At 41.1% G+C, this 27,393-nt stretch overlaps 1 protein-coding gene across 2 annotated transcripts in view; it reads left to right on the top strand.

The window, feature by feature from the left end:
• The first annotated feature begins 8,053 nt into the window (after nucleotides 1-8,053).
• The window catches only part of GALNT17 (polypeptide N-acetylgalactosaminyltransferase 17), a 785,890-nt gene continuing 766,550 nt past the window's right edge, over nucleotides 8,054-27,393 (top strand). Inside the window, exon 1 of one of the 2 annotated variants that reach the window (XM_073575053.1) lies at nucleotides 8,054-9,542. In XM_073575053.1, coding sequence (XP_073431154.1) covers nucleotides 9,305-9,542 — 238 coding nt within the window. In that variant the 5' untranslated portion in view covers nucleotides 8,054-9,304. The remainder of the gene's footprint in view (nucleotides 9,543-27,393) is intronic. The other variant, XM_073575045.1, reaches the window with a different exon arrangement.

Here is a 27,393-nt window from a genome sequence, read left to right on the forward strand (position 1 = left end):
GTCCCTCTAATAAGCTGGACGCGGACCGCGGGGGCATGCCGGAGTCTAGATCGTTAACGGAATTAAGCTGAAAAATTGCTAGCACAACTAAAAACGGCCATGCACCACCACCCACAGAATTGAGAAAGCTTGCAATCTGTCAATGCTTTCCGTGGCCGGCCAGGATGAGGTTTCCCGTGTGGAGTCCAATTAAGCTGCAGGCTCCACTCCTGGTGGTGCCATTCCGAACATTCCTTTAAGGTTCAGCTTTGCAACCATACTCCCCCCAGAAACCAAAGACTGTGCCTTCATGGATGCTGTTTGGAGGGTCGTGGGAATAACGCCACCCGATCGGAGTTAACATAATTTATGGTTGGAAGTCCAACGGTATATGATCGTCTTCGATTTTAGAATTTTTTTATTTTAGATTTTTATTCCAGCCTTTCTTGATTTTATAAGGCCATGACATGCCTATATCTGTGTCTCCCCCTCCTCCTTTTACTCCTCCACCTCTTTTCTATATATAGTTGTCCCTTTTCCATGTGTTATTTGTGTCTTCTGAGCAGTTTGTCTGCTTTGGAACACCTTTGAAGGTGTTTGTATGTGTTTTGTATGTGTTTGTATGTGTTTGTGTTTGCCTGCCATTGTTTTCAATGGGGATCGATGGTGTTCGTCGAACGCTCGACGAACATTCAACGAACTTGCCTCCTGTTATGTTATGGCATGCTTAAATGAGGAGGGAAAGATACCAGAAGAGAGAGAGAGGTTAAATATTTTAGTTAGGTGAGGAGTGACAGCAGGGGAAAGGGACTGGAGGAGATGTGACGGAAATGGGTCACTGGTTCAAGTGGTTGGGCGAGCAGATGCAAGGAGCCTGCTTACTTCTTCTTCTGTGACTGGTTCAAAATCAGTGAGTGAGCTAGCTGCAGTGGAGGAGGGAGGACAGTGCATGGTATGAGGTGATTGGGAGATAATTTCATGTCGAATCTGGTCAATTTTCTCTTTGAAGTAATTGGCCAGATTGTCAGCTCGGAGCTCCGTGGTTGGGGCCTGTACTCTTGGGTTGAATAGAGAATGAAAAGTGTCAAAGAGACTTTCGGGTTATTGGATAGTGAGGTGATGAGGGTGTTGAAATAGGTTTGTTTGGAGAGGTGAAGGGCAGTGTTGTATGTTCGAAGCATAAACTTATAATGGATGAAATCTTTGTGTAGATTGGATTTTCTCCACAGACGTTCGGCACACCTAGAGCACCGCTGCAGGAAACGTGTTTGCAGGGTGTGCCAGGGTTGTCGCCGTCTGTGTTGTGGTGTTCTATTTATAGGGGGTGCAAATTCATCCAGGGCACTTTGAAGTGTTTCATTGTAATGCTTCAATGCAGAATCAGAACATGAGAGGGAGGGGATAGGGGCCAATGAAGACTGCAAGTTCTTCATAAGTTTCTGGGTGTTAATGGCCTGTATGTCTTTATAAATATGGACAGTGGGGGTGACCTGAGCAGCCTGGCAGTTCTTGATAGAGAATGAAAGAAGATTGTGGTCAGAGAGCGGGAGAGGGGAGTTTGCAAAATCATCCACTGTACAAAGCCGAGAGAAGACCAAGTCGAGGGAGTTTCCGTCTTCATGCGTTGGAGAATTAGTAAGCTGCGAAAGACCAAACGAGGAGGTTAGAGATAAAAGGTGAGTAGCAGATGGGGAGAGTGGAAGAGCAATGGGGATGTTGAAATCTCCCATGATGAGGGTAGGGATGTCACAGGAGAGAAAATGTGGAAGCCAAGTGGCAAAATGATCCAGGAACTGATGGGAGGGGCCGGGAGGACGATACACCACCACCACTCGCAAGGAGAAGGGGGTGTAGAGTCTGACGGCATGGACCTCAAAAGAAGGGAAAACTAGTGAGGGTAGTTGAGGGATAACCTGAAAGGTACATTTTGGTGATAGAAGCAGACCAACGTCTCCACCTGCTCTATTGTCTGATCTTGGGGTGAAAATGATTGCAAACACAAATTCTTTGTTATTATTATCTTCATTTAATTTGTCTTAAATGAAAAAACACAAAAAGAATTGTCCTAAAGCCAAATTGGATATAATTCCAGACCAAACATAAAAAAGAGGGTGGACAAAAGTATTGGCACTGTTTGAAAAATCATGTGATGCTTCTCTAATTTGTGTAATTAACAGCACCTGTAACTTACCTGTGGCACCTAACAGGTGTTGGCAATAACTAAATCACATTTGCAGCCAGTTGACATGGATTAAAGTTGATTCAACCTCTGTCCTGTGTCCTTGTGTGTACCACATTGAGCATGGAGAAATGAAAGAAGACCAAAGAACTGTCTGAGGACTTGAGAAACCAAATTGTGAGGAAGCATGAGCAATCTCAAGGCTACAATCCATCTCCAAAGACCAGAATGTTCCTGTGTCTACAGTGCGCAGTGTCATCAAGAAGTTTAAAGCCCATGGCACTGTGGCTAACCTCCCTAGATGTGGACGGAAAAGAAAAATTGACAAGAGATTTCAACGCAAGATTGTGCGGATGTTGGATAAAGAACCTCGACTAACATCCAAACAAGTTCAAGCTGCCCTGCAGTCCGAGGGTATAACATTGTCAACCCGTACTATCCGTCGGCGTCTGAAGGAAAAGGGACTGTATGGTAGGAGACCCAGGAAGACCCCACTTCTTACCCCGAGACATAAAAAAGCCAGGCTGGAGTTTGCCAAAACTTACCTGAAAAAGCTTAAAACATTTTGGAAGAATGTTCTCTGGTCAGATGAGACAAAAGTAGAGCTTTTTGGGCAAAGGCACCAACATAGAGTTTACAGGAGAAAAAAAGAGGCATTCAAAGAAAAGAACACGGTCCCTACAGTCAAACATGGCGGAGGTTCCCTGATGTTTCGGGGTTGCTTTGCTGCCTTTGGCACTGGACTGCTTGACCGTGTGCATGGCATTATGAAGTCTGAAGACTACCAACAAATTTTGCAGCATAATGTAGGACCCAGTGTGAGAAAGCTGGGTCTCCCTCAGAGGTCATGGGTCTTCCAGCAGGACAATTACCCCATACACACTTCAAAAAGCACTAGAAAATGGTTTGAGAGAAAGCAATGGAGACTTCTAAGGTGGCCAGCAATGAGCCAGACCTGAATCCCATAGAACACCTGTGGAGAGATCTAAAAATGGCAGTTTGGAGAAGGCACCCTTCAAATATCAGGGACCTGGAGCAGTTTGCCAAAGAAGAATGGTCTAAAATTCCAGCAGAGCATTGTAAGAAACTCATTGATGGTTATCGGAAGCGGTTGGTCGCAGTTATTTTGGCTAAAGGTTGTGCAACCAAGTATTAGGCTGAGGGTGCCAATACTTTTGTCTGGCCCATTTTTGGAGTTTTGTGTGAAATGATCAATGTTTTGCTTTTCGCTTTATTCTCTTTTGTGTTTTTTCATTTAAGACAAATTAAATGAAGATAATAATACCAAAGAATTTGTGTTTGCAATCATTTTCAGGAAGAAACTGAGTATTATTTGACAGAATTGCAGGGGTGTCAATACTTTTGGCCACAACTGTATATATATATATATATATATATATATATATACAGGGTGGTTCCAAAAGTAGGTGGACAGTATGTGTAATAGGGTTATGAAGGGGGAGAACTATCAAACATGGTGTAAAGTGAAACTGACTCAGTTGCCCATAGCAACCAATCAGATTCCACTTTTTATTCTTTACAGACTCTTTGGGAAATGAAAGGTGGAATCTGATTGGTTGCTAAGGGCAACTGAGTCAGTTTCACAGATCCAGTTTTCACAGATAAATCTTCCCCAAATCGGTTTTCTTTTCAGATACTTCAGGTAACCCATAATGGCAAATAATTTAAATACAGATAAAAGAAAAGGGATTTTGAAAGATTATTGGAAATCTCAAAATGCTGAAACAGTTAGAGCAAATTGGGTTGAAACATTAAATACTCAAGCCCCAAAGAGACAAACCATTTACCGCATTCGTGACAAATCCGATGCCACTGGCTCAATCCTTAATGCTCCAAAAACTGGTCGACCCAAAACAGCCTGTACAGAAAATAATAAGCAACTTGTTGCTGAAACATTTGTTCGAAGTCCAAAAAAGTCCACCAGAAGAGCCTCTTTAGAATTGGGAATTTCACGAGCGAATCCTGAAATCTATTGGGTGGAAAGCTTATCGTCCACGTCTAATTCATGGTTTATTGGAGGATGATCCAGACAGGCGGCTGCAATTTAGTGAGATTATGCTTAATGAAATTGAAGAAAATCCTGTAATTTTAGATAACATTTTGTGGAGTGATGAAGCTTCTTTCAAATTATCTGGCCATATTAACAGACATAATTGTATTTACTGGTATAATGAGAACATGCATTTAACATTAAAGCAACAAGGAAATGAGCCTGGTGTCAATGTTTGGGGTGGTATTTCAAGTTTTGGTGTTGTTGGACCATTTTTTTTTATGGAACAGTCACAGGAGATAAGTATCTCGAAATTCTAATGAATCAAGTTGTTTCCCAATTACAGCAACAGCCTAATTCAAATGACCTTTATTTCCAACAAGATGGGGCCCCTCCACGCTATTCAAGAGTAGTCCACGAGTATCTTGAGGAAACATTTACTAATAAATGGATTGGCCGAAGAGGCCCACTTGATTGGTCGGCACGTTCACCAGACTTGACCCCAATGGATTTTTTCTTTTGGGGACTACTCAAGGACAAAGTTTAAAGTCGAAAACCAAAAAGTGTCAGTGATTTGAAAAATTACAAAAGAGATACATGTCAAGAAATTAATACCGAAAGAGACTTGTGCAAAAATGTTTGTCGAAGAGTAAGAGGCAGACTTCAAAGCTGTGCAAATTGTGATGGAAGACAGTTTGAGCACCTGGTTGATAAAATTTAAGGGCTTTTGTATTATTGTTCAGAATAAAATGTGATTTTCCTGATTTTCCAATCTATGCTTATGTTAGTAAATACTGTATAATCTAATATATAAAGCTCAAAGTGTGTATGTATGTATGTATGTGTGTATGTGTATGTGTGTATATGTCCGGGATAGGCATCCGCACCGCGCAGCTACAGCCACAAAATTTGGCACAGTCACACATCTGGACCCCGAGAGCGTCCTAAGCTATGTTGTGAGGCGAAATTTTAACCCCGCTCGTTCCAATTCACCAAACAATTTTGCCCCTATATACATACTGGGGGAAAAAGTGTGCGCGCGTCAAGCCCGCCCCTCATTATGATGTCATAATGCCCCTATCTACATAATGGGGAAACAGTGTGTGTGTATCAAGCCCCACCCCTCATTATTATGTCACAATGGTTGTCATGGTGATGCTGATGTCATCATAGGTTGCAAGCCCTGCCGCTCATTATGATGTCATAATGGTTGACTATGAGATGGAGGATGTGTGATGGGTATATGGGCACTGGACTATGGGATGGAGGATATATATGATGGGTATATGGGCATGGGACTATGGGATGGAGGATGTGTGATGGGTATATTGGCATGGGACTATGGGATGGAGGATAATTATAATTTGTTATAACTAACCACAGTTAGTAACTATGCCCGGGCAGCGCCGAGCTCGTCAGCTATTTTATATATAAATCAAAATAAATGTTACTATTTCCTGTCCACCTACTTTTGGACCACCCTGTGTATATACAGTGGGGCAAAAAAGTATTTAGTCAGTCAGCAATAGTGCAAGTTCTACCACTTAAAAAGATGAGAGGCGTCTGTAATTTACATCATAGGTAGACCTCAACTATGGGAGACAAACTGAGAAAAAAAAATCCAGAAAATCACATTGTCTGTTTTTTTTTCCTTTTATTTGCATATTATGGTGGAAAATAAGTATTTGGTCAGAAACAAGCAATCAAGATTTCTGGCTCTCACAGACCTGTAACTTCTTCTTTAAGAGTCTCCTCTTTCCTCCACTCATTACCTGTAGTAATGGCACCTGTTTAAACTTGTTATCAGTATAAAAAGACACCTGTGCACACCCTCAAACAGTCTGACTCCAAACTCCACTATGGTGAAGACCAAAGAGCTTTCAAAGGACACCAGAAACAAAATTGTAGCCCTGCACCAGGCTGGGAAGACTGAATCTGCAATAGCCAACCAGCTTGGAGTGAAGAAATCAACTGTGGGAGCAATAATTAGAAAATGGAAGACATACAAGACCACTGATAATCTCCCTCGATCTGGTGCTCCACGCAAAATCCCACCCCGTGGGGTCAGAATGATCACAAGAACGGTGAGCAAAAATCCCAGAACCACGCGGGGGGACCTAGTGAATGACCTGCAGAGAGCTGGGACCAATGTAACAAGGCCTACCATAAGTAACACACTACGCCACCATGGACTCAGATCCTGTAGTGCCAGACGTGTCCCACTGCTTAAGCCTGTACATGTCCGGGCCCGTCTGAAGTTTGCTAGAGAGCATTTGGATGATCCAGAGGAGTTTTGGGAGAATGTCCTATGGTCTGATGAAACCAAACTGGAACTGTTTGGTAGAAACACAACTTGTCGTGTTTGGAGGAAAAAGAATACTGAGTTGCATCCATCAAACACCATACCTACTGTAAAGCATGGTGGTGGAAACATCATGCTTTGGGGCTGTTTCTCTGCAAAGGGGCCAGGACGACTGATCCGGGTACATGAAAGAATGAATGGGGCCATGTATCGTGAGATTTTGAGTGCAAACCTCCTTCCATCAGCAAGGGCATTGATGATGAAACGTGGCTGGGTCTTTCAACATGACAATGATCCAAAGCACACCGCCAGGGCAACGAAGGAGTGGCTTCGTAAGAAGCATTTCAAGGTCCTGGAGTGGTCTAGCCAGTCTCCAGATCTCAACCCTATAGAAAACCTTTGGAGGGAGTTGAAAGTCCGTGTTGCCAAGCGAAAAGCCAAAAACATCACTGCTCTAGAGGAGATCTGCATGGAGGAATGGGCCAACATACCAACAACAGTGTGTGGCAACCTTGTGAAGACTTACAGAAAACGTTTGACCTCTGTCATTGCCAACAAAGGATATATCACAAAGTATTGAGATGAAATTTTGTTTCTGACGAAATACTTATTTTCCACCATAATATGCAAATAAAAGGAAAAAAAAACAGACAATGTGATTTTCTGGATTTTTTTTTCTCCATAGTTGAGGTCTACCTATGATGTAAATTACAGACGCCTCTCATCTTTTTAAGTGGTGGAACTTGCACTATTGCTGACTGACTAAATACTTTTTTCCCCACTGTATATATATATATATATATATATATATATATATATAGTCCTCAAGATGAAGGCAGCACACTAAAAGAAATCCAGCCAAAGTGACTGGATTTCTTTTGGTGTGCTGCTTTCATCTTGAGGACTATTTTTGAGGTTTGGTATATGCCTGGAAGGCTTGCACCCGCATTGTCTGTTCATTTTTTGTGCTGCTTTTTCCCTTTTTTCACATACATATACATACATATATCTGTATGAAAATAGATATACTATAATTAAGGGCAGTATTGCCAGAAACACATCAGGTCTTCCATGGATCCACTCAATTTAATGGAATTTGAAAAATATGGACTTTTATCTTACCAGATGGATGTGCTGCGTCCCTCTTTTCTTCCCCGTAGATTCATATTAATGTGCATGAATTTGTATATACACTATAAATATATATATACTGTATATATATGTGTGTATTTATATATATTTTATTTGTATATAATATAATTATTTATATATATATATATATATATATACACACACACACAATGTAATTTTTATTTCTATAGCACCAAGATAATCGGCAGCACTTTACAATTCAGAGAGTATTTGTACACACAAGCTAGGACATTATGATATCATCTATATAGATATCGGTCTATGTACAGCCATGCCTGCCCATACTATATAACTAATGGTAGAGCAGAGCTCATGTGTATGCATCTCTTTTAGCTGCCTGTCTTAATCTTGCTGACAAGAGACCAGTAGCAGTGTGTAAACATGACAGTAAAGCCTTGTTGTGAACATTGAATATATCCAGCTGCAGATCCATTTCTCCAGACCACATTTTCCTTGCAGCCCTTTTGTAGGCATGTAAACTGGGATCCAGGCAGCACACAGGAGGATGTCTCTGCACAGAAATAACCAGCTAAGAGAAATGGGAGCACAGAGGATAGCAGCTTCTTCCAGTAACAGCAGAAAGCTTCTTCTTCTTCTTCAGCAGCAGCAGCAGGAGGAAGCCACCCCTATCACCATCACTTGAGCCTGCAGCTTCCCATGGACTGAGAGGGTAAGCTGTGCTGAGCTGGGAGCTGACATTGACTTGGATGTGATAGAAGGAGTGATGCTGTGCTCAGGGTGAGATCAGGAGTTCAATTCTACACAAGCTTTGCCGCATTGTCAATTTCCCCTGCAATACTCTCTTCCCACATTCACACTTAGTGTTGCCATGAAGACTGCTGCTCAGCTATATGCATCATTGTAGTTCCTGTGAGTCCCCTGCAAAGAGAATGCTGCCAAGGATTCTGCACTTGCCCTTCTTATCACTGCAATTATTAACAGTCACATCTGCCTTGCAGGACTCAGTAGGAAACTTTACAGGCTGTTACATTTCTTGCATGGTCTTCTGATGTGTGCTTGAATCTTCTACTGCTCTTCGATAGCAATCCTTATGCTGGATCTAAAATGTTTGTTTTTTTTTATTTCTTTTCAATGCTCTCGGTAAAGTATATTAGTGTCATGCATATTGCCTCTTTTCTTTGGACTCGGTAAGTAATTCAAATTACTGAAACCCTGGATCAATTGCCATGTGCAATGAAGATACATACGCTTGAGAGGGAACCATCTTCCATAGAATAGTCACTGGCTTCAGTGGATCATCTGGATATAATACCTAGAGAAGAAAACTTGCTCTGCGGTATTGAATCTGCTGGAAGGGCCAGATTGTTACACAGTTTGTAAACTTTCATTGGATTGCCTTGAGAACATGCTGAGGATGCAGATGGTCCTCCACAAATGTTTCTACAGTCATCAGCTCCTGATCTGTGCTCATTGATTGGTTGGGCGGCTTTGGATTCCAGATCTGAAATCAGCTTACTGTCAGGTGGTGAACTTCCCACTGTTAATGTCAAAGAAGTTTTTTTTTGGTCTCTGGTCATAAGAATACTGAGTATCTATCCTTCCTGGAGTTAATATGTTACAGGGATGTTTACTTGTTTCCAAACCTGCTTAGACATTGGCAAAACGTTCAGAAATAACACCTGTTCAAGGGGAAACTAAAGCTCCAAGATTGAGAAGGTTGATGGCTTCTCTTAGAAGAGTTAAAATCTTGCTGGTGTTGAACCTGATTGCAGTTGCTGGATTTGTTCTCTTTTTGGCCAAGTGTAGACCAATTACTGTGAAAGGTGGGGAGTCCTTCCATGAAATCCATCCAAGGGCAGAGGTGACAAACCTGTCCACCCATGGAGTCAGCCCTATCCAGGAGGCAGTGCTCAAAAGACTCTCCCTTTTAGAGGACATAGTCTACAGACAGCTTAATGGTAGGACTGCATGGCAATAAATCTTGTGATACTATGTTATGTAATGATTCACACAGAGAAACCCAATTGTGTACAATGTCTGACTGCTTTAGTGCAATTGTTCTGAATATAGTATCTAAGAGTATTGAGTCTTGCTATTCATCATTATTATTATTATTATTTAAATTTGTGACATTTACCAATGAAAGTGACATCAAAGCAGACATCTAGTAGATTTTTAAAAGTTAAAAAATTGTTTTGTATCAATAGTTTGAAGCATAAACACAGCAAATTTTTTTAGTAAATCTCTATTAATTTCGTCTTTGTATTATTATGATACTTTTGTCATTGAAAATTGTCATCTCTCCCCTTGGCTATATTGTGGTATACTATGAGGGTAGACCACATATAGGTTACACACAGCCATACGTGTCATGTTATACAATAATACCACTATGTATGGATTTTTTTCCCTAAGCTCTTCCAGCACAAACACTTTTGTATTGTGGTGAATTAAGCGAAATGCAGCATTATGGTTTTTTTTTTATATATAACCTTTATGTTGTTTTCCATAAATTTGTCCCATCAAAGCCAAATTGAATATTTGCTCATAGTAATTACTTTTCAGTTGGGAAACATACCAAGTCCCTCTTGTTGCAGATAAATTGCTTTTACCTTAAATCATCCCTGTAAAAATTTGCTGCAGGTGCAGTAAGTAATTATGCTATCATGAAATATTCATATAGGTAGCTTCATAAACTCAATATCTCTTGTTCTGTAAATAATGATGCAGCACAATAAAATAGGGTATGGGTATGATTTTATTTGTCCTGACCATAATTGCTTATATACTTCCAAATATTCTGATATTAGATACTTAATAGAACACTTGTGTGACCAGAGCATCACTCCAAGCAGGGTTAGATAACTGACTCTGCCAATAATTTAGCGGCTGATTGCAATGATCATTAAATAACATCATTATCATTTTTAATACTGTACTGAGCAATTATGTAAGTGATAGGAAGATTAAGAGCTTGTTCGCTTGCAGAGTTTTTGACACTTTTTTTTCTCACGCATTTTTCACACGCAAACAATGCTGCATTTTACAGAACCAGCAAAGTGGATGAAATTTGTGAAATCTCATGAACATGTTTGATTATTTTTTCCTTGCATATCTGAACCATTAGAGTTTTTATTTCAATCTGCAGCATGTCAATTCTTTCTGCGTTTTTGCAGTTTTTGACTCATTCACATAAATGGGAAAAAAGGCAAGTAAAAACGCAACTGAAAATGCATGCAAAAAAGGGCATGTCATGCGCCAACACTCTGCTTTTGGTGCAGAAAACATCTGCTGTAAATACTCAATGTATTCACATGCCTTAAGAATTGTTATGCAAAAAAGTAGCTTTCTATGGTATAAACAATTTATATGCATAAATTACAAACTTAACATTTAGTTATACATTTCTAGACAGAAATTGTGTCTTGGCTTATAGAAGTGCAGTAGATCTTTCATTTAAAAGGGTTTCTAGTTTGGAAAATACATTTTTCAAATCCCCTATAGAGAGCAGAAGAGTATCTGTCTCCCTGGAGGACCTGGCATGTCCATGCATTACATGGACAGCCCATTGATTTTCGTGGACACTGTGTATTGCTTAATTTCCCCTGTGGTGGTGCTGCAGGGGAATTGGTCACTTGCTGCTGGGTTCACAAACAGATTACGGCTAAGCCCTGTGATTCCAAGAGCAGGACACCCCGTCATCAGCTTGGTGCCAGGAGGCCATGCTCATAAAAAGTGATCATTTAAAAGGAACACAACACAGTATGTATAGCTAGTATAGAAGTAACATACATGTTGCTATGGAAACACTGATATACACAAAAGCACTGATCTCATTGATTGATTTGGATATCATTAATAATGAACATAATTACCAAATGTGTTTATTATTTCAGACTACACAGCTTCAATATATTCTACTGATCGGCTCCGTATCAAGATTACAGTCCTTTTCCCTAGTGAAAATCACAATCTAATTTTGTTATATTACACTCACAATATAATTTCCCTGCATTTATACACACACTCTGATCCTTCTCTCCTCCAACATCATCTGTTAGAAGAGAGTCAATGGTACCCCATACACATTAGACTGTAGGAAAATCCCACCAATATCTCCAGGTCTGGATGACTTTAGTCTAATGTGTAGAAATGCCTTTATGTTTCTCATTATTGCAAGTGCGAATCATTGAGCTACATAGCACCGTTTGTCATACCAGAGGTGTACACTAACCCCTTTCCGACCTATGACATATAGGTATGTTATAAGTCGCCTCCGCCTCTTTGATGCGGGCTTCTGCGTTGAGCCCACCTCTTTTCAGGCACATGACAGCTGAATTTATCATCTATCATGTGCCCCTAAGAGCCGCGGATGGAATCACGATCTACACGCAGCTGTTAACATGTTACATGCCACTTCCAATCTCTGACAGCAGCATTTAACATGGCTGCATCGGAAGAGCGTCACTAACCCCGCCCATTGGTGCCCCTGTCACATTATTGCTGGGTGCCGATGGGCTGGCATGACAACCATGGTCTGCAGGAGCTTTTCTTTTATGGCCAGCGTTCATAGCAGATTAGCATTTTTGCTACACATAGCAGGGCTGAAGCCCTGCTATGTGTAGCACAAGCAATCATATGATCACAGCTTGAAGCCTCCCAAGGAAACTATTGAAGCAATTCAAGAGTGAAATTTTTTTTAAAAAAATATAACAACAACAATCAAAGAATATAGAAGTTCAAATCACTTCATTCTGCCCCATTCAAAATAAAATAATAAAATAAATAAGAAATTGCACATATCAAAATATCTACTATCTACACTACATATCTATAAAAAGAATCTGATAGGAGAGAGAGTAGAGGGTGCACCACAAATAATCACAATAAAATCCAAAAATTATTAACAGGGTGCATCACCTAGTATGAATAATAAACTATAAACATGCAGAGAAGAGACCAAGCAAATGATGGTGTGTACACCTGATCAAAAATATAAGTAATAACCTTTAGTAGACAACCTGAGCATCACAAACATTAAAACACTTAAAAACATGTGCTAAGACATGATACATGATCAACAACCCTGAAAAATAAACCATATATATTAAATTTGAGCTCCACAATTAGATGAATGAGCTAGGCTAAAAGAAGGCAGGTGCTGAGAATAAATATATAGGGCCACAAATGTATCATGCAAAAACAATTATATATATAAAATATACATGCACAGAAGAAAAATAAACAGTGATCACTTGGGCCATTTATATGGATACACCTAAATAAAATGGCAATGGTTGGTGATATCAACTTCCTTTTTGCGGCACATTAGTATATGGGAGGGGGAAACTTATCAAGATGGGTGGTGACCGTGGTGGCCATTTTGAAGTCGGACAATTCGGATCCATCTTTATTTTTTCCAAAGTGCTGCCCATTGTGTTCGATTGTCAATGCAACCCTCTTCTCCCACTCTTGACACACTGATAGCAACACCGCAGAAGAAATGCTAGTATAAGGGGGTCAGATTCCCTGTAGGAATGGTCAGACCTGACACCCATAATGTGGAGGTGCACCATCTTGCTGGAAAAACTCAGGGAACATGCCATCTTCAGTGCATAAAGAGGGCAATACATCATCATGTAGCAATTTCAGATATCCAGTGGCATTGAGTTTTCCATTAATGAAGAATGGCCCCACTATCTTTGTACCCCATATACCACACTATACCATCAATTATGGGTGTCAAGTCAAAGCATTCCTACATGAACAGTTTCCTGGGAAGTGGATTGAACATCATGGACCAGTTAAATGGCCACCAAGGTCTCCCGATCTGACCCCCTTAGACTTTTATCTTTGGGGTCATCTGAAGGCAATTGTCTATGCTGTGAAGATATGAGATATGCATCATCTGAAACAATGGATACTGGAAGCCTGTGCTAGCATGTCTTCTGCAGTGTTGCTATCAGAGTGTCAAGAGTGGGAGAAGAGGGTTGCATTGAGAATCCAACACAATGGGCAGCCCTTTGAACACATTTTATAAGTGGTCATAAACCTTTGACATTATAGCCCTTTACATTTACACTTGGGAGGGTAAGTTACAGTCAGTTGTCCATATCCTTCGAGATATTTTGTCATCACTGTTTATTTTTTTCTTGTGCATGTATATTTTATATATATAATTGTTTTTGCATGTTACATTTGTGGCCCTATATATTTATTCTCAGCGCGTGGCTTCTTTATGCCTGACTCAATCATCTAATTGTGGAGCTCTACTTTAATATATGTCCCATATGGTTTATTTTTCAGGGGTGTGGATCATTTGTCATGTCTTAGCACATGTTTTTAAGTGTTTTTAATGTTTGTGATGTTCAGATTGTCTATTAAAGTTTATTACTTATATTTTCTATCAGGTGTGCACACCATCATTTGTGTGGTCTCTTCTCTGCGTGTTTTTAAGCTGATCGGTAAACGGCATAATAAGAAAAATAATCAGAAAGCAGCAACATTGCAAAAAAAATGCAATAACATTTGATCAAAAGATCGAATCTACCCCAACATGGTATCAATAAATACTTCATCTCGGCGCACAAAAAAATAAACCCTCAACCAGCCTTATAGCCTGGAAAATGGAGACACTACGGTTCTTGGAAAATGGTGGCTTTTTTTTTAATAAACTTTGGATTTTTTTCTCTCCATCTAACCACCACTCACCACCAAAAATGAACCAGGCCTATGGACAATGGAAATGTAAAAGGTTTCTGGGCTTTAATACACTTTCCAATCTGCAACAGGTCCCCCACCTACCATTTGCCATTTAAAATACTAATAGCTTCTCAGGTGAGAGAGTCTGATAGACCCTCTCAGGCGTCAGGGCATGGATGAGACTGCTGCCTCCGCACCTCCGATAAGTACACTCCTGTGGTATGTTAGAAAACTAATATCAGTGGAAACAAATTAAACTATGAGTGTGTTTCTATGGTGCTGTTGGAATCCAAAATGTCCAATAAAACCCATATTGGAATGCAAAAAGAATATAAAGTCGGTGTTAATGTTGGCCATCTTCATAGTTTAGCATTTCTAAATACCTGCTACTGTTAGATTAGATAACAGAATTATTTTAGATAGCAGGTATGAAAATTGCACTATAATTTGATGGAATCCATTGCAATAAGAATGTTGCTATATTTTTAAGCTTTCCTGCAATTGATAGCACAATCAGTATAGCTATAAAATCTCACTGCCTGCAATGGCCGCACAACTTTGTATGGATTTTAACAGTTGTCATATATTTAATGAATTACTTTTCGACCAGTCTATTATAAGTCTTTCTATTCTGTACTTGGCTGGATACAGGAAAATGTTCCAGTAAATATTTGATGCTTTTCTACAGGGAATGTGTTAAAGTAGTGACTCAAATCAAACCAGTTATGTTCCTGCTGATAGCCCAGGCTGTTAACCAATACGATATAAAATAAATAAATGAACCCTGGTCAGGTTTCTCTGTAAATTGAATCTGCTTTTATTGCTGCTAAGCAAGCTGTATTTTGTGATATATGGTACAGGAAAGTAAGGGAACATCAAGTAAGACTATTACGTTGATGGTCAAAATTGATCAATTTGTACACTGTCCACTTTCAGCCTAAGAATAATCAATACATTCATCTGTGTTTCTTATATCTATCATGTTCTTCATGCCGCAATGGAATTATTTTGTGTCTCTTGCTGTTAAGTATAACTACAAGAGAAGCAGAATATGCAGATTAGTGAGAAAACTGAGTTTTGATAAAATGACACATGCATTGAGCTTCAACAATAACTGTGGGCTTTGTGGAAATACAATTAACTACTTTCTTCTTGAAGTGGGAGTTTCATGTAACAAGGCATATGGTCTGTAGCTTTCTTCTGTTAAAATGATGATTAACAAATAATTAGTACAAAAAAGGAAAAGGAGCCAGTATCAAGTATGGGATTCTAAAATGAAGAATTTGGTCTGTTCTTGCTATCACTGTTATTATAGCTATATACATACTAGATGGAGGCCCGATACTATCACATCGAAAGGGCGATGTTAGGAACGGCGGAACGCACTAAATAAATAATAAAGTGCGTTCGCTGCTCGGTGTCCACCGTGCAGTAGGTGTTAAACCTCTGCTAGATAATGGCAGACACGCTATGTGGCGGTATATTGCACGCGGGTTAGACGTCACCCGGTGTGCGCTGGGCGTACTCTGTTAACTTCACAGAGACGCCTAAGGCAATAACATAAATGTTGAGCCTGTTGGACTCACAGGTCTCATAGGAGTGCACGCACGGTATGTGGTTACAGCAGCTGGATACTAGGCAGAGGGTCAGAGTCCGTCTAGACCTACCGTGCGTGCGGCGTTGCAACTGTGGACGCCAAGAGGAGCTGCAGAGTACAGCGTGGCGATAGACACTGCCGCTAATCAAAAATGCCCGGTAGCAGGTGCACTGTCGGACGCTAGCACTGTGGAGGATTCTGATGTGGCTTGTAGCTTGCCACTGGCTGGCGCTGACTCTAAACCTAAGTCCCTATACACACTCGTAATGTCAGAGGAAGGGGATCTTAATGAGTCATTCGCAGGTTCATGCATCCATCATCATTCACACATTAGCAACTAGAGACTATACTAGCGCATGGCCGAGCGGCCATGCGGACCTTTTATAGCCGTGCGCCTCTGGGATCTTCCAGATCTCTGAAATGGACCAATCAGATCAGGAGAAGGACCTGAGCACGTGACTCCCGATCTCCAAAGGGAGATCGTCTCATGAGCATGCTCAGAGAGCGACGGAGGGACTTAGCTTCTGGAGCGATTTGCTGATGAGCAGCCTGCATTGCCATTGCTGACCCAAAGGAGGCAGCAACAACCAGACCCACAGATAAGGTCTGGGCAGAGCATCTGGGATGCCGAGACTGCTGAGCAATCTCCTCTGCGGACGATAGACAAAGGGAGATCGCAGAATGTGAGGCTCTAGATCCCTGCTGAGCCGCTGCAGGAACCCGACGCCTAACAGGTGGTAATGTCATAATGGGGGCAGGCTTTGCTGCGTTGAGAATCTCTCCCCCCGTGTGCTCACCCACCTGTCCAATCTTTCTTTCCCCATGTGCTGACTTCTCCCGTCTGTGCTCTCTTCTTTGACCTGTCTACTCCATGTGCTATCCCCCTTGTCTGCTGTCTCTCTCCTTCCTGTCCTGTGTTCTCCCCTCATGTGCCTTCCCGTTTGAGCTGTCTCCCCCTTTGCTCTCTTTCTCACCCAAGTGTCTGACCATGTACAGAACATACCACAGCTCCTGGGCAGGGGAGGAAGTAAAAGACAATACAGACATTTCAGCAGGAGATCGCAGAGCATACATTTTGTGAGGTAAAATATTGTTTAAAAACAGTCAGTGAAATATTTTACCTCACAAAATGAATCCTCTGTGATCCCCTGCTGTAATGTCAGTACTGTCTTCTGCTACCTCCCCTGCACAAAAGATGTGGTATGCTCCGTACACGGTCAGACACAATTTTTAAAATGAACTTTCGTTTGTGGGAAAACCCCTTTAATGTGACCAGCTTTCTCTGCCTGTTGACATGTTGCACATCTACTGTCGGGATCAGTCAAATGATTCACTGCGCAGGCAACGGTGTTCCACCGGTGGTACCATTCAAGAGGCTGCATGATAGTGTGAGTGTGAGAGTGTGAGTGTGTGAGTATGAAAATTCTTGCCCTCAGGAAAATAGATGCAAAAAAAAGAATTTATTCAAGAAAGTCCCAATATCTCGTGATGTTTCGGTCTACAACTCAGACCTTCCTCAGACTAGAGGTATGGGAGAATAGGAGACAGTAGGAACAACTTTGGATAATGGCTTGAAAAGCAGCAAAATTCCTGTGGCCATATCTTTTTTATTTTTTTCCTCAAAAATGATTTTTTAGCCCGCTATTATTTATTTTCACAAGGGTAACAGGAGAAATTGGACCCCAAAAGTTGTTGTCCAATTTGTCCTGAGTACGCTGGTATCCCATATGTGGGGGGGAACCACTGTTTGGGTGCGCGGCAGGGCGCCGAAGGGAAGGAGTGCCATTTGACTTTTTGAATGGAAAATTAGCTCCAATCGCAAGCGGACACCATGTCGTGTTTGGAGAGCCCCTGTGTGCCTAAACTTTGGAGCTCCCCCACAAATGACACCATTTTGAAAACTAGACCCCCTAAGGAACTTATATAGATGCATAGTGAGCACTTTGAACCCCCAAGTGCTTCACAGAAGTTTATAACGCAGAGCCGTGAAAATAAAAAATCACTTTTTTTCTTCAAAAAATGATTTTTTAGCCCGCTATTTTTTATTTTCACAAGGGTAACAGGATAAATTGGACCCCAAAAGTTGTTGTCCAGTTTGTCCTGAGTACGCTGCTGGTATCCCATATGTGGGGGGACCACTGTTTGGGCACATGTCGGGGCTCAGAAGGGATAAAGTGATGTTTTGAAATGCCAACTTGATGGAATGGTCTGCGGGAATCATGTTACGTTTGCAGAGCCCCTGATGTGCCTAAACTGTGGAAACCCCCCACAAGTGACCCCATTTTGGAAACTAGATGCCCCAAGAAACTTATCTAGATGTTTGGTGAGCTCTTTGAACCCACAAGTGCTTCACAGAAGTTAATAATGCAGAGCCGTGAAAATAAAAAATCATTTTTTTCCACAAAAATAATTTGTTTAGCCCCCAATTTTTTATTTTCCCAAAGGTAACAGGAGAAATTAGACCCCCAATGTTGTTGTGCAATTTTTCCTGAGTACGCTGGTACCTGATATGTTGGGGTAAACCACTGTTTGGGCACACGACGGGGCTTGAAAGGGAGGGAGCACCGTTTGAGTTTTTGATAGCAAAATTGGCTGAAATCAATGGTGGCACCATGTCGCGTTTGGAGACTCCCTGATGTGCCTAGACAGTTGAAACCCCTCAATTCTAACTCCAACCCTAACCCCAACACACCCCTAACCACAACCCTAACCCCAACACATCCCTAACCCTAATCCAAACCCTAACCATAACCCTAACCATAACCCTAACCCCAAAACACCCCTAACCCTAATCCCAACCCTAACCATAACCCTAAGTGCTTATCCAAATATTTTTAGCAGTTTCCGAATAGCTGCATCGGGTATCCGGATACCTGGAGTGCAACCGATAATCAGCGGTTCAGTGCCGCAGCTGCATGTGTCACAGCTGTGTGACAGTCACAACACATGCATGGAGAGCCTGTTTGTTGGGCTCTCTACGCATGTGTTGTGACTGTCACACAGCCACGACACATGCAGCTGTGGAACCGAACAGCAGATCATCGGGAGCGCTACATGTATCCAGGTTCCTGATGCAGCTATTCGGAAACTGCTAAAACTATTCAGATAAGCACTTATCCGAAGCTATTCGCTCATTCCTACTTATAAAGCGATGAGGGGTTATGACCACCATTGTGATCCATTGTCTTCTTGTGATTCTTGTTTCTGCGATTTATGAGGGTAATTGGATGTATGTTATTGTTCACTTCTCATTGTAATGTATCTACCTGCAATCATAAATACTCCCATACTGAGCTTCTTAAATCATCAGTACATTGGGAGTAAAATTACTGGCTTGCAGGTTTTTAGTTGTGTCATAAGAGTAAATGGTATCAGGGAGACCTTTGATGTGACAGCTGGAAGGTTTAAAGATTTTGCATTCCTCATACGCTTTGCAATAAGTGAGTTAGGAGTATTTTTTTTTACCTTTACAGTCCTTTAACTGCACAAAAGTTGAGTCATTCTTCTGAGATCTGGAAGCAATTTTTTAATCATTGCTAGCTGCGGCTGTAATCGTTTTGATCCTATTGATGTTCCATGGGATTCCTTCTGGAGCTGGGATAGATGACAAAGGTGGCTCCTTGGATATTTCACAGGGATCCAACTTGCTGAAGGAAGCCAGAGGTTTTAATGGTGAGTGAAGTTCAGTTCCCTGCTTGACTGACAGCTCACTCACTGCATTAGCTCCCGGATGCTGGCTCTGATGGATGTAAGCAAGCTGGCAATTCCCTGAGGCTTGATTCTTTTCTTTAGGAAGTGGTCCAGGACTTTGGAAGGCTTTTTGAGGCTTTTCATCAGGACAAAGGCTTGTGGAGAGTATTGGAGAGGTTACTGTTGAGTGCATCACTGGCTTCTGCTTGACTTTCTGCTGAGTCACTTCTTTAACCATAGTTCTGTGGATTGCTCCTGGCTGCCTGCTGTTTTGGCTGGAAACAGGCTGAAAGTTCCTGTGGGATTATTGATCTTTCTTCTGAGAAGTGTCCCTGGCATGTTCCACAAGGTCTTCAGGGTCCAGAGAGTTAGGTAAATTTGCTTGAAGGAGGTTAAAGTGGCTTAAAAGGAAAGTTTGTCATGGAACTCACCCATAGCGTGTCCATCCTTATCCTCTAGCAACCATGCCCCTGCTTCCATAAAATTTTAATGCAGTTTGCTATTAATAAGAAAGCAGTAGAAAATGCAAGCCTACAACATCATTATCTTTGAAAATTCAGATAAAATAATAACATGAAAGCATATAGATTTATTTAATGTAATGCCCCCAAATTAGCAGGGGTCAAATACAAAAAAGCCAAGGTGAGCTGTTCTAAAAAAAATTTAAACGTTTAGGCTAAAGCCAGTTGCATGGAATTTGCTTTAGACGCCACCTAATTTTGAGTGTTGCCAGTCAAGTTTGCACTGACATCACAATAATGCTTTCAATGCCAGGACTAATTGATGGATCAGTCAGCTATTCAGAGATTATTTTATGCACATTATTGCAAGCCACAGCAATTAAATAATCAGTAATATGGTAGGATAAAATGAATTTATGATATTTTTATACTAATTTCGGAGCTATAATTAGCACTTTCATGGGCCTACAGCGAGAACAATTTTCAACTCATGTTCTTAACTATACACTGTGTTTTTTACCTGTAAAGACAGTAGTCAAAATAAAAGAAGAGTAACAAAAAATGGATAGACTTTAAAAAGTCACAGACACATACTACTGAATGTCTTCTATTCAAGGCCAGTGTACAAGAAGTACACTAGAAGTTGGGTGCATATTTAATTTGGTATGGAAAGGTACGTGTCAAAGTTTAGAAATTCAGTTCAGTCTACTTTGTGTTGGAACAGTGTGATATTTACACACACTCAAATATATATATATATTTGAGTGGAATTAAATTCTGTTTGAATACTGCAAAAATCTGCATTCTCCAAAATTTGAATTGTTTTGTAATTTGCTTCAGCTGATCAATCAAAATGACAGACACTTGCCACCATTTTGATGAACTGTAAAAGGCCATCAAAAGATTAAGACATAAAAAAATTACTTATGCTTACATTACCTCTCACCCCTACAGTCCCACCACTCCTCATCATCACCTGTATGGCCTCAGTGCATCTTATCATCGCTGCGAGTACTGAATCCCTGGACTTCTTCACTCTAGACCAGGACTTCTGGTCCTGATGAGGCCTGGGACTTTTCAGTGCATGTGTTTGCAAGGTCATGATGCGCATTGTGAAATCATGACATCATGGCCTTAAACGCTCTTTTTCAGAACCATGATAGGTTTATACAACAAGGATTGGACTGGTGATGGTGAGGGGCCAGACAGATGAGCAAAGGGTGAGCATAAGAATCTTTTAAATATTTTAATTCTTCCATATATTATACAATGGGGCTGCATATGCCCCAGAGCAAGAAAAAAAAGGGACATTCAATTAGCTTTTCTGAAAATCAAATTTTTCAGCACAATTTGTGTGAACCCATGAGTATGAATTTTGCCTGATTTGCTCATCTCTGGTGTTAACTCCGTTGAGGGTTTATCTATTTAAAAGGGATATATCAGCAAAGCACTCCTTTAAAGAAGGGTAACTAATAATGAATTTTACAGTTATGTATAGGGAAATGTTTTGCCTCTTAGAGAAGACGGCTTAGTACTTTTTTTTATTATGGAAAACCCTTGGAATGATAAAGAGAATGGCTTCAATAGTATTTTAATATAAATGCCTAAGGTTAAAGTGATGAGGGCCAAGGACTTGTATCTAAAACCTATGTATAGGTGGACAATGCCTCTATATTTATAACATGTACATCACTAATTCAACATCTGCTACTCATAGGCAGTCAACCCATACTAGCATGAAACTTGTTTGAAGCAAGTTTCCTGTACCTTGGTGGCAAAAAAATGCACTAAGCCTTTTGAGAATCTTCAACAACGTCCCTTTAAAACTACAGATGATATTCTTAACTTAAAAAAGAGTATGAGAAAATGCAAAAGAAGAACACCTAACATGTGGTCAAATAAAGATTTGGATATTTAATAAAGTGGACAATGCCAGCTAATATCATTAGCAGTATACAGTTTTGGCCAAAAGTATTGACACCCCTGCAATTCTGTCAGATAATACTCAGTTTCTTCCTGAAAATGATTGCAAACACAAATTCTTTGATATTATTATCTTCATTTAATTTGTCTTAAATGAAAAAAAACACAAAAGAGAATGAAGCAAAAAGCAAAACATTGATCATTTCACACAAAACTCCAAAAGTGGGCCAGACAAAAGTATCGACACCCTCTGCCTAATACTTGGCTGCACAACCTTTAGCCAAAATAACTGCGACCAACTGCTTCCGGTAACCATCAATGAGTTTCTTACAAGGCTCTGCTGGAATTTTAGACCATTCCTTTTTGGCAAACTGCTCCAGGTCCCTGATATTTGAAGGGTGCCTTCTCCAAACTGCCATTTTTAGATCTCTCCACAGGTGTTCTATGGGATTCAGGTCTGGCTCATTGCTGGCCACCTTAGAAGTCTCCATTGCTTTCTCTAAAACCATTTTCTAGTGCTTTTTGAAGTGTGTTTTGGGTCATTGTCCTGCTGGAAGACCCATGACCTCTGAGGGAGACCCAGCTTTCTCACACTGGGCCCTACATTATGCTGCAAAATTTGTTGGTAGTCTTCTGACTTCATAATGCCATGCACACGGTCAAGCAGTCCAGTGCCAGAGGCAGCAAAGCAACCCCAAAACATCAGGGAACCGCCGCCATGTTTGACTGTAGGGACTGTGTTCTTTTCTTTGAATGCCTATTTTTTCTCCTGTAAACTCTATGTTGATGCCTTTGCCCAAAAAGCTCTACTTTTGTCTCATCTGACCAGAGAACATTCTTCCAAAACATTTTAGGCTTTTTCAGGTAAGTTTTGGCAAACTCCAGCCTGGCTTTTTTATGTCTCGGGGTAAGAAGTGGGGTCTTCCTGAGTCTCCTACCATACAGTCCCTTTTCATTCAGACGCCGACGGATAGTACGGGTTGACACTGTTGTACCCTCGGTCTGCAGGGCAGCTTGAACTTGTTTGGATGTTAGTCGAGGTTCTTTATCCAACATCCGCACAATCTTGCGTTGAAATCTCTTGTCATTTTTTCTTTTCCATCCACATCTAGGGAGGTTAGCCACAATGCCATGGGCTTTAAACTTCTTGATGACACTGCGCACGGTAGACACAGGAACATTCTGGTCTTTGGAGATGGATTTGTAGCCTTGAGATTGCTCATGCTTCCTCACAATTTGGTTTCTCAAGTCCTCAGACAGTTTTTGGTCTTCTTTTCTCCATGCTAAATGTGGTACACACAAGGACACAGGACAGAGGTTGAGTCAACTTTAATCCATGTCAACTGGCTGCAAGTGTGATTTATTTATTGCCAGCACCTGTTAGGTGCCACAGGTAAATTACAGGTGCTGTTAATTACACAAATTAGAGAAGCATCATATGATTTTTCGAACAGTGCCAATACTTTTGTCCACCCTCTTTTTTATGTTTGGTGTGAAATTATATCCAATTTGGCTTTAGGACAATTCTTTTTGTGTTGTTTCATTTAAGACAAATTAAATGAAGATAATAATACCAAAGAATTTGTGTTTGCAATCATTTTCAGGAAGAAACTGAGTATTATCTGACAGAATTGCAGGGGTGTCAATACTTTTGGCCACAACTGTAGGTAAAAAAAAATAAAAATTAAAAATAACCAGGTGCTTTAGAAGATGGTAATACACATGTGAGCTCTTGCTAATGGGTAGAAGGGTTATATATATAATAGAGCAGCCAGAAATTACACAAAATGGATACATTTTATCATCAATAAATATGGTCTTTTTTTCCCCCTATAGCTTTATACAATTTGAAATTGCCAGTTAAACTTCCATCTCCTTCCTAATTTCCCTGTTGGTTTAAGTGTTCCTGTGGTTGTTCCCTAAGTAATTGTCATGCATTTGGGGCCCTTAAAAAACCATCTGTTTTCATGGTTTGCACATCTGTTTTTTCCAATTGAAAAAGACGCTGGTAAGGTGTTGAAACACGTTGTGAATGAAAAGCCTTTTCCTCATCATCATTTTTGAAAAATTGATTTACTCCAGCAGCGCAGCCCACCTATGTGTTCATTCAACTGGATCCAATATCTCCTTCAAGATTTATCTATCAGACACGGGGCAGCATCATTTGTTTTTCTTCATGCCTACATAGGAGTTGGGCCTTTCACAACTCCATCAGGTGAGCATAACCAGCATTCTCCTACTCTCCCTCCATTGGGTATCACCCTTTTGTGCTTTTTGTTTCCCACTTCTAGATTTATACTTTGCTTAATGTCATATGATGAAAATTTTCATCATAGGTCGTTAATTAGTTAAGGAGATAGACATATGAGTATATGTTAGGGCTAGGATAATGCTGTTGGACCTCGCTGTCAAGAAGTATTCCAATGTACTGTTCTTATGAGGACGGTGTGAACTTGTACAATCTAAAACCAGTATTTGGCAAAGTTTTAAATAAATGTATGTTCACGTAAAACTGTTAAGTGCTATTTCTTAAAGTCTTGGAAGTCAAAGCCACTGTCATCCATGTGCCCTTGTACCTGGTTAGTTTTCATTGAGGTTTGAGTAACTGCCACACAATATCAAAATGGTGACAGATTGATGTTTTGAAGGAGACATAGAAGATTGTATGGGGTTTCATTTTGATTATGTTATGTGACCAACACATCATAAGTCCTTCTAAGGTCTAGATTCAAGGCTTTTAGATGTTTGACTCAAAAGGCGTCATAAACTAACCGCAAATAGTTTTGTAAGATCAATACAAATTCCTATAAATATCAAATGCCTGCGTCTTGCTAAGTGAACGGTATAGAGCCTTGTAAAATTGTGTTAGCCTTAAAGATTAACCACAACCCATGACATTTGATTCTGCTAAGAATTTGGGAAGCATTTGCATTCACGATGCCGAGTAGTGTTGCAATATTAGGATGGACTACATATTAGGTTTTAGTCTCTTGTAAGATTCTGGGCACACACTATTACTGGGCTTCAGCGCAAAGCAGGAACTGCAAAGCAGAAACTGCCCTGAAGCCCTATCAATACAATGTCCTTGTCTTGGAAGGAAAACTGAGTCTAGGTGGAGAAACTGCAGGTCCTGCACCCAGTACACCAGACATTTGACTAGAAATGAATGGCATGGGATGTAAGAGAAGAGGCTCTTCTGACACTTTTCCTTTCACCTTTTGTCAGGGTTGACCCCCACCGAGCCAGGGCGTAATGGCAGCTAACTGTGACAGTGGTCTCACCCGCTGGCAGATCGTCCTTAGCGGAATAGAAAAGGGAAAGTTGTGGAGGGGATGCAGGATCAGCCCATCTTGATAATCAATGTCCAGACCTCAGGTGCAACAAGAAGAACATCTTGCTTTTACTGGAGCAGTTGATGATAATTACAGCTCTCCACCCTGCTCTTTTCCGGCAATCTGTAGAATCTCTCCTAACTCCTACTGCATATAGCACTATATATGCACTAAAGCCTATCCCCTCAGCCTGAACCTTGGCATCCAAGGCACCTCAGGCTTAACAGGAATGTATCTCAGCTCTCTTGCCACTGCTGACAACTAAGGATCCTAAGACATCCGTCATCTGAATCCCAACTGATGTCATCCGGCAGTTGGACAATTATTATTTACTAGGTGTGTGCCCGATGCTATCGCATTGGGAGGGCAGTAACATCACGATGGGGGCAGCTTTGTGGCACTGGGGGTGGTGGCCCACCCACTTCCGTGCAGTCACATCCGGCAGAAAAGATGGTGTTTTGCGGCCTGTGCTGGAGATAGTGTGCGGCGCCACAAGAGTTTGGCCACACCCAATTTCCAGCACAGGACACAAGCCGCGGTCTTTCCTGCCAGATGTGACTGCACAGAGGTGGGTGGGCAGGCAGCGGTAAGATCCAGCGCGTGTAGTCAGGCGGTGGGTCCTGGTGGGGGTCCGGCGGCGGCATCCCTCTCATTACTCCCCCCTCATTACACCCTCTCATTACACCCCTCTCACAGCCGGCAGGAAAGACGGTGTTTTGCGGCCTGTGCTGGAGATGGTGTGCGGCGCCACAGAGGGTGTCCACACCCAATCTCCAGCACAGGCTTCAAGCCATGGTCTTTCCTGCTGGCTGTGACTGCACGGAGGTGGGTGGGCAGGCAGCGGCGGGGTCTGGTGCGTGTAGTCAGGCAGTGGGTCCTGGCGGGGGTCCGGCGGCATCCCTCATTACTCCCCCCTCATTACACTCTCGTTACACCCCTTTCACAGCCGGCAAGAAAAAACGCTGTGATCGCTAATCTGTCACAGTGACACGAAGCAAAAAATAATGATTTATTATCATACCACTGAACAAAAAGTGCAATAACGCGCGATCAAAAAGGCACATATAAATATGCATGGTACCGCTGAAAACGTCATCTTGTCCCTCAAAAAACGAGCTGCCATACAGCGTTATCAGTGAAAAAATAAAAAAGTCACAGCACGCAGAATAAAGCGATGCAAAAATAATTATTTTTTATGTAAAATTGTTTTCATTGCATAAAAGCGCGAAAACATAAAAAAACACATAAAAGAGGTATCGCTGTAACCGTACTGACCCGAAGAAAAAAAGGGCTTTATCAATTTTACCGCACGCGGAACGGTGTAAACGCACCCCCCAAAAGAAATGAAACGCTGGTTTTTGTTCATTCTGCGTCCCAAAAATCGGAATAGAAAGCGATCAAAGATGTCACATGCCCGAACATGATACCAATAAAAGCGTCAACTCGTCTCGCAAAAAATAAGACCTCACATGACTCAGTGGGTCAAAATATGGAAAAATTATAGCTCTCAATATGTGGTGATGCAAAAACTATTTTTACAATAAAAAGCGTCTTTTAGCGTGTGACAGCTGCCAAACATAAAAACCACCATAAATAGTAAATCAAACCCCCCGTTATCACCCCCTTAGTAAGGGAAAAATAATAAAATTTAAAAAATGTATTTATTTCCATTTTCCCATTAGGGCTAGGGTTAGGGCTAGGGCTAGGGTTAGGGCTAGGGCTAGGGTTAGGGCTAGGGCTGATATTAGGGTTAGGAGTGTGTTGGGGTTAGGGTTGGAGTTAGAATTGGGGGGTTTCCACTGTTTGGGCACATCAGGTGCCCTCCAAATGCAACATGGCGTCTGATCTCAATTCCAGCCAATTCTGCGCTGAAAAAGTCAAATGGTGCTCCTTCCCTTCCAAGCTCTGCAATGCGCCCAAACAGTGTTTTACCCCCACATATAGGGTATCAGCGTACTAAGGACAAATTGCAAAACAATGTTTGGGGTCCAATTTCTCCTGTTACCCTTAGGAAAATAAAAAATTGGGGGCAAAAATATCATTTTTGTGGAAAAAAATGTTTTTTTTTATTTTCACGCCCGGGCGTTATAAACTTCTGTGAAGC

Source organism: Dendrobates tinctorius, unplaced genomic scaffold (genome assembly GCF_039654945.1).
Source record: "Dendrobates tinctorius isolate UK_male_01 unplaced genomic scaffold, ASM3965494v1 ptg000007l, whole genome shotgun sequence".
NCBI lineage: Eukaryota > Metazoa > Chordata > Amphibia > Anura > Dendrobatidae > Dendrobates > Dendrobates tinctorius.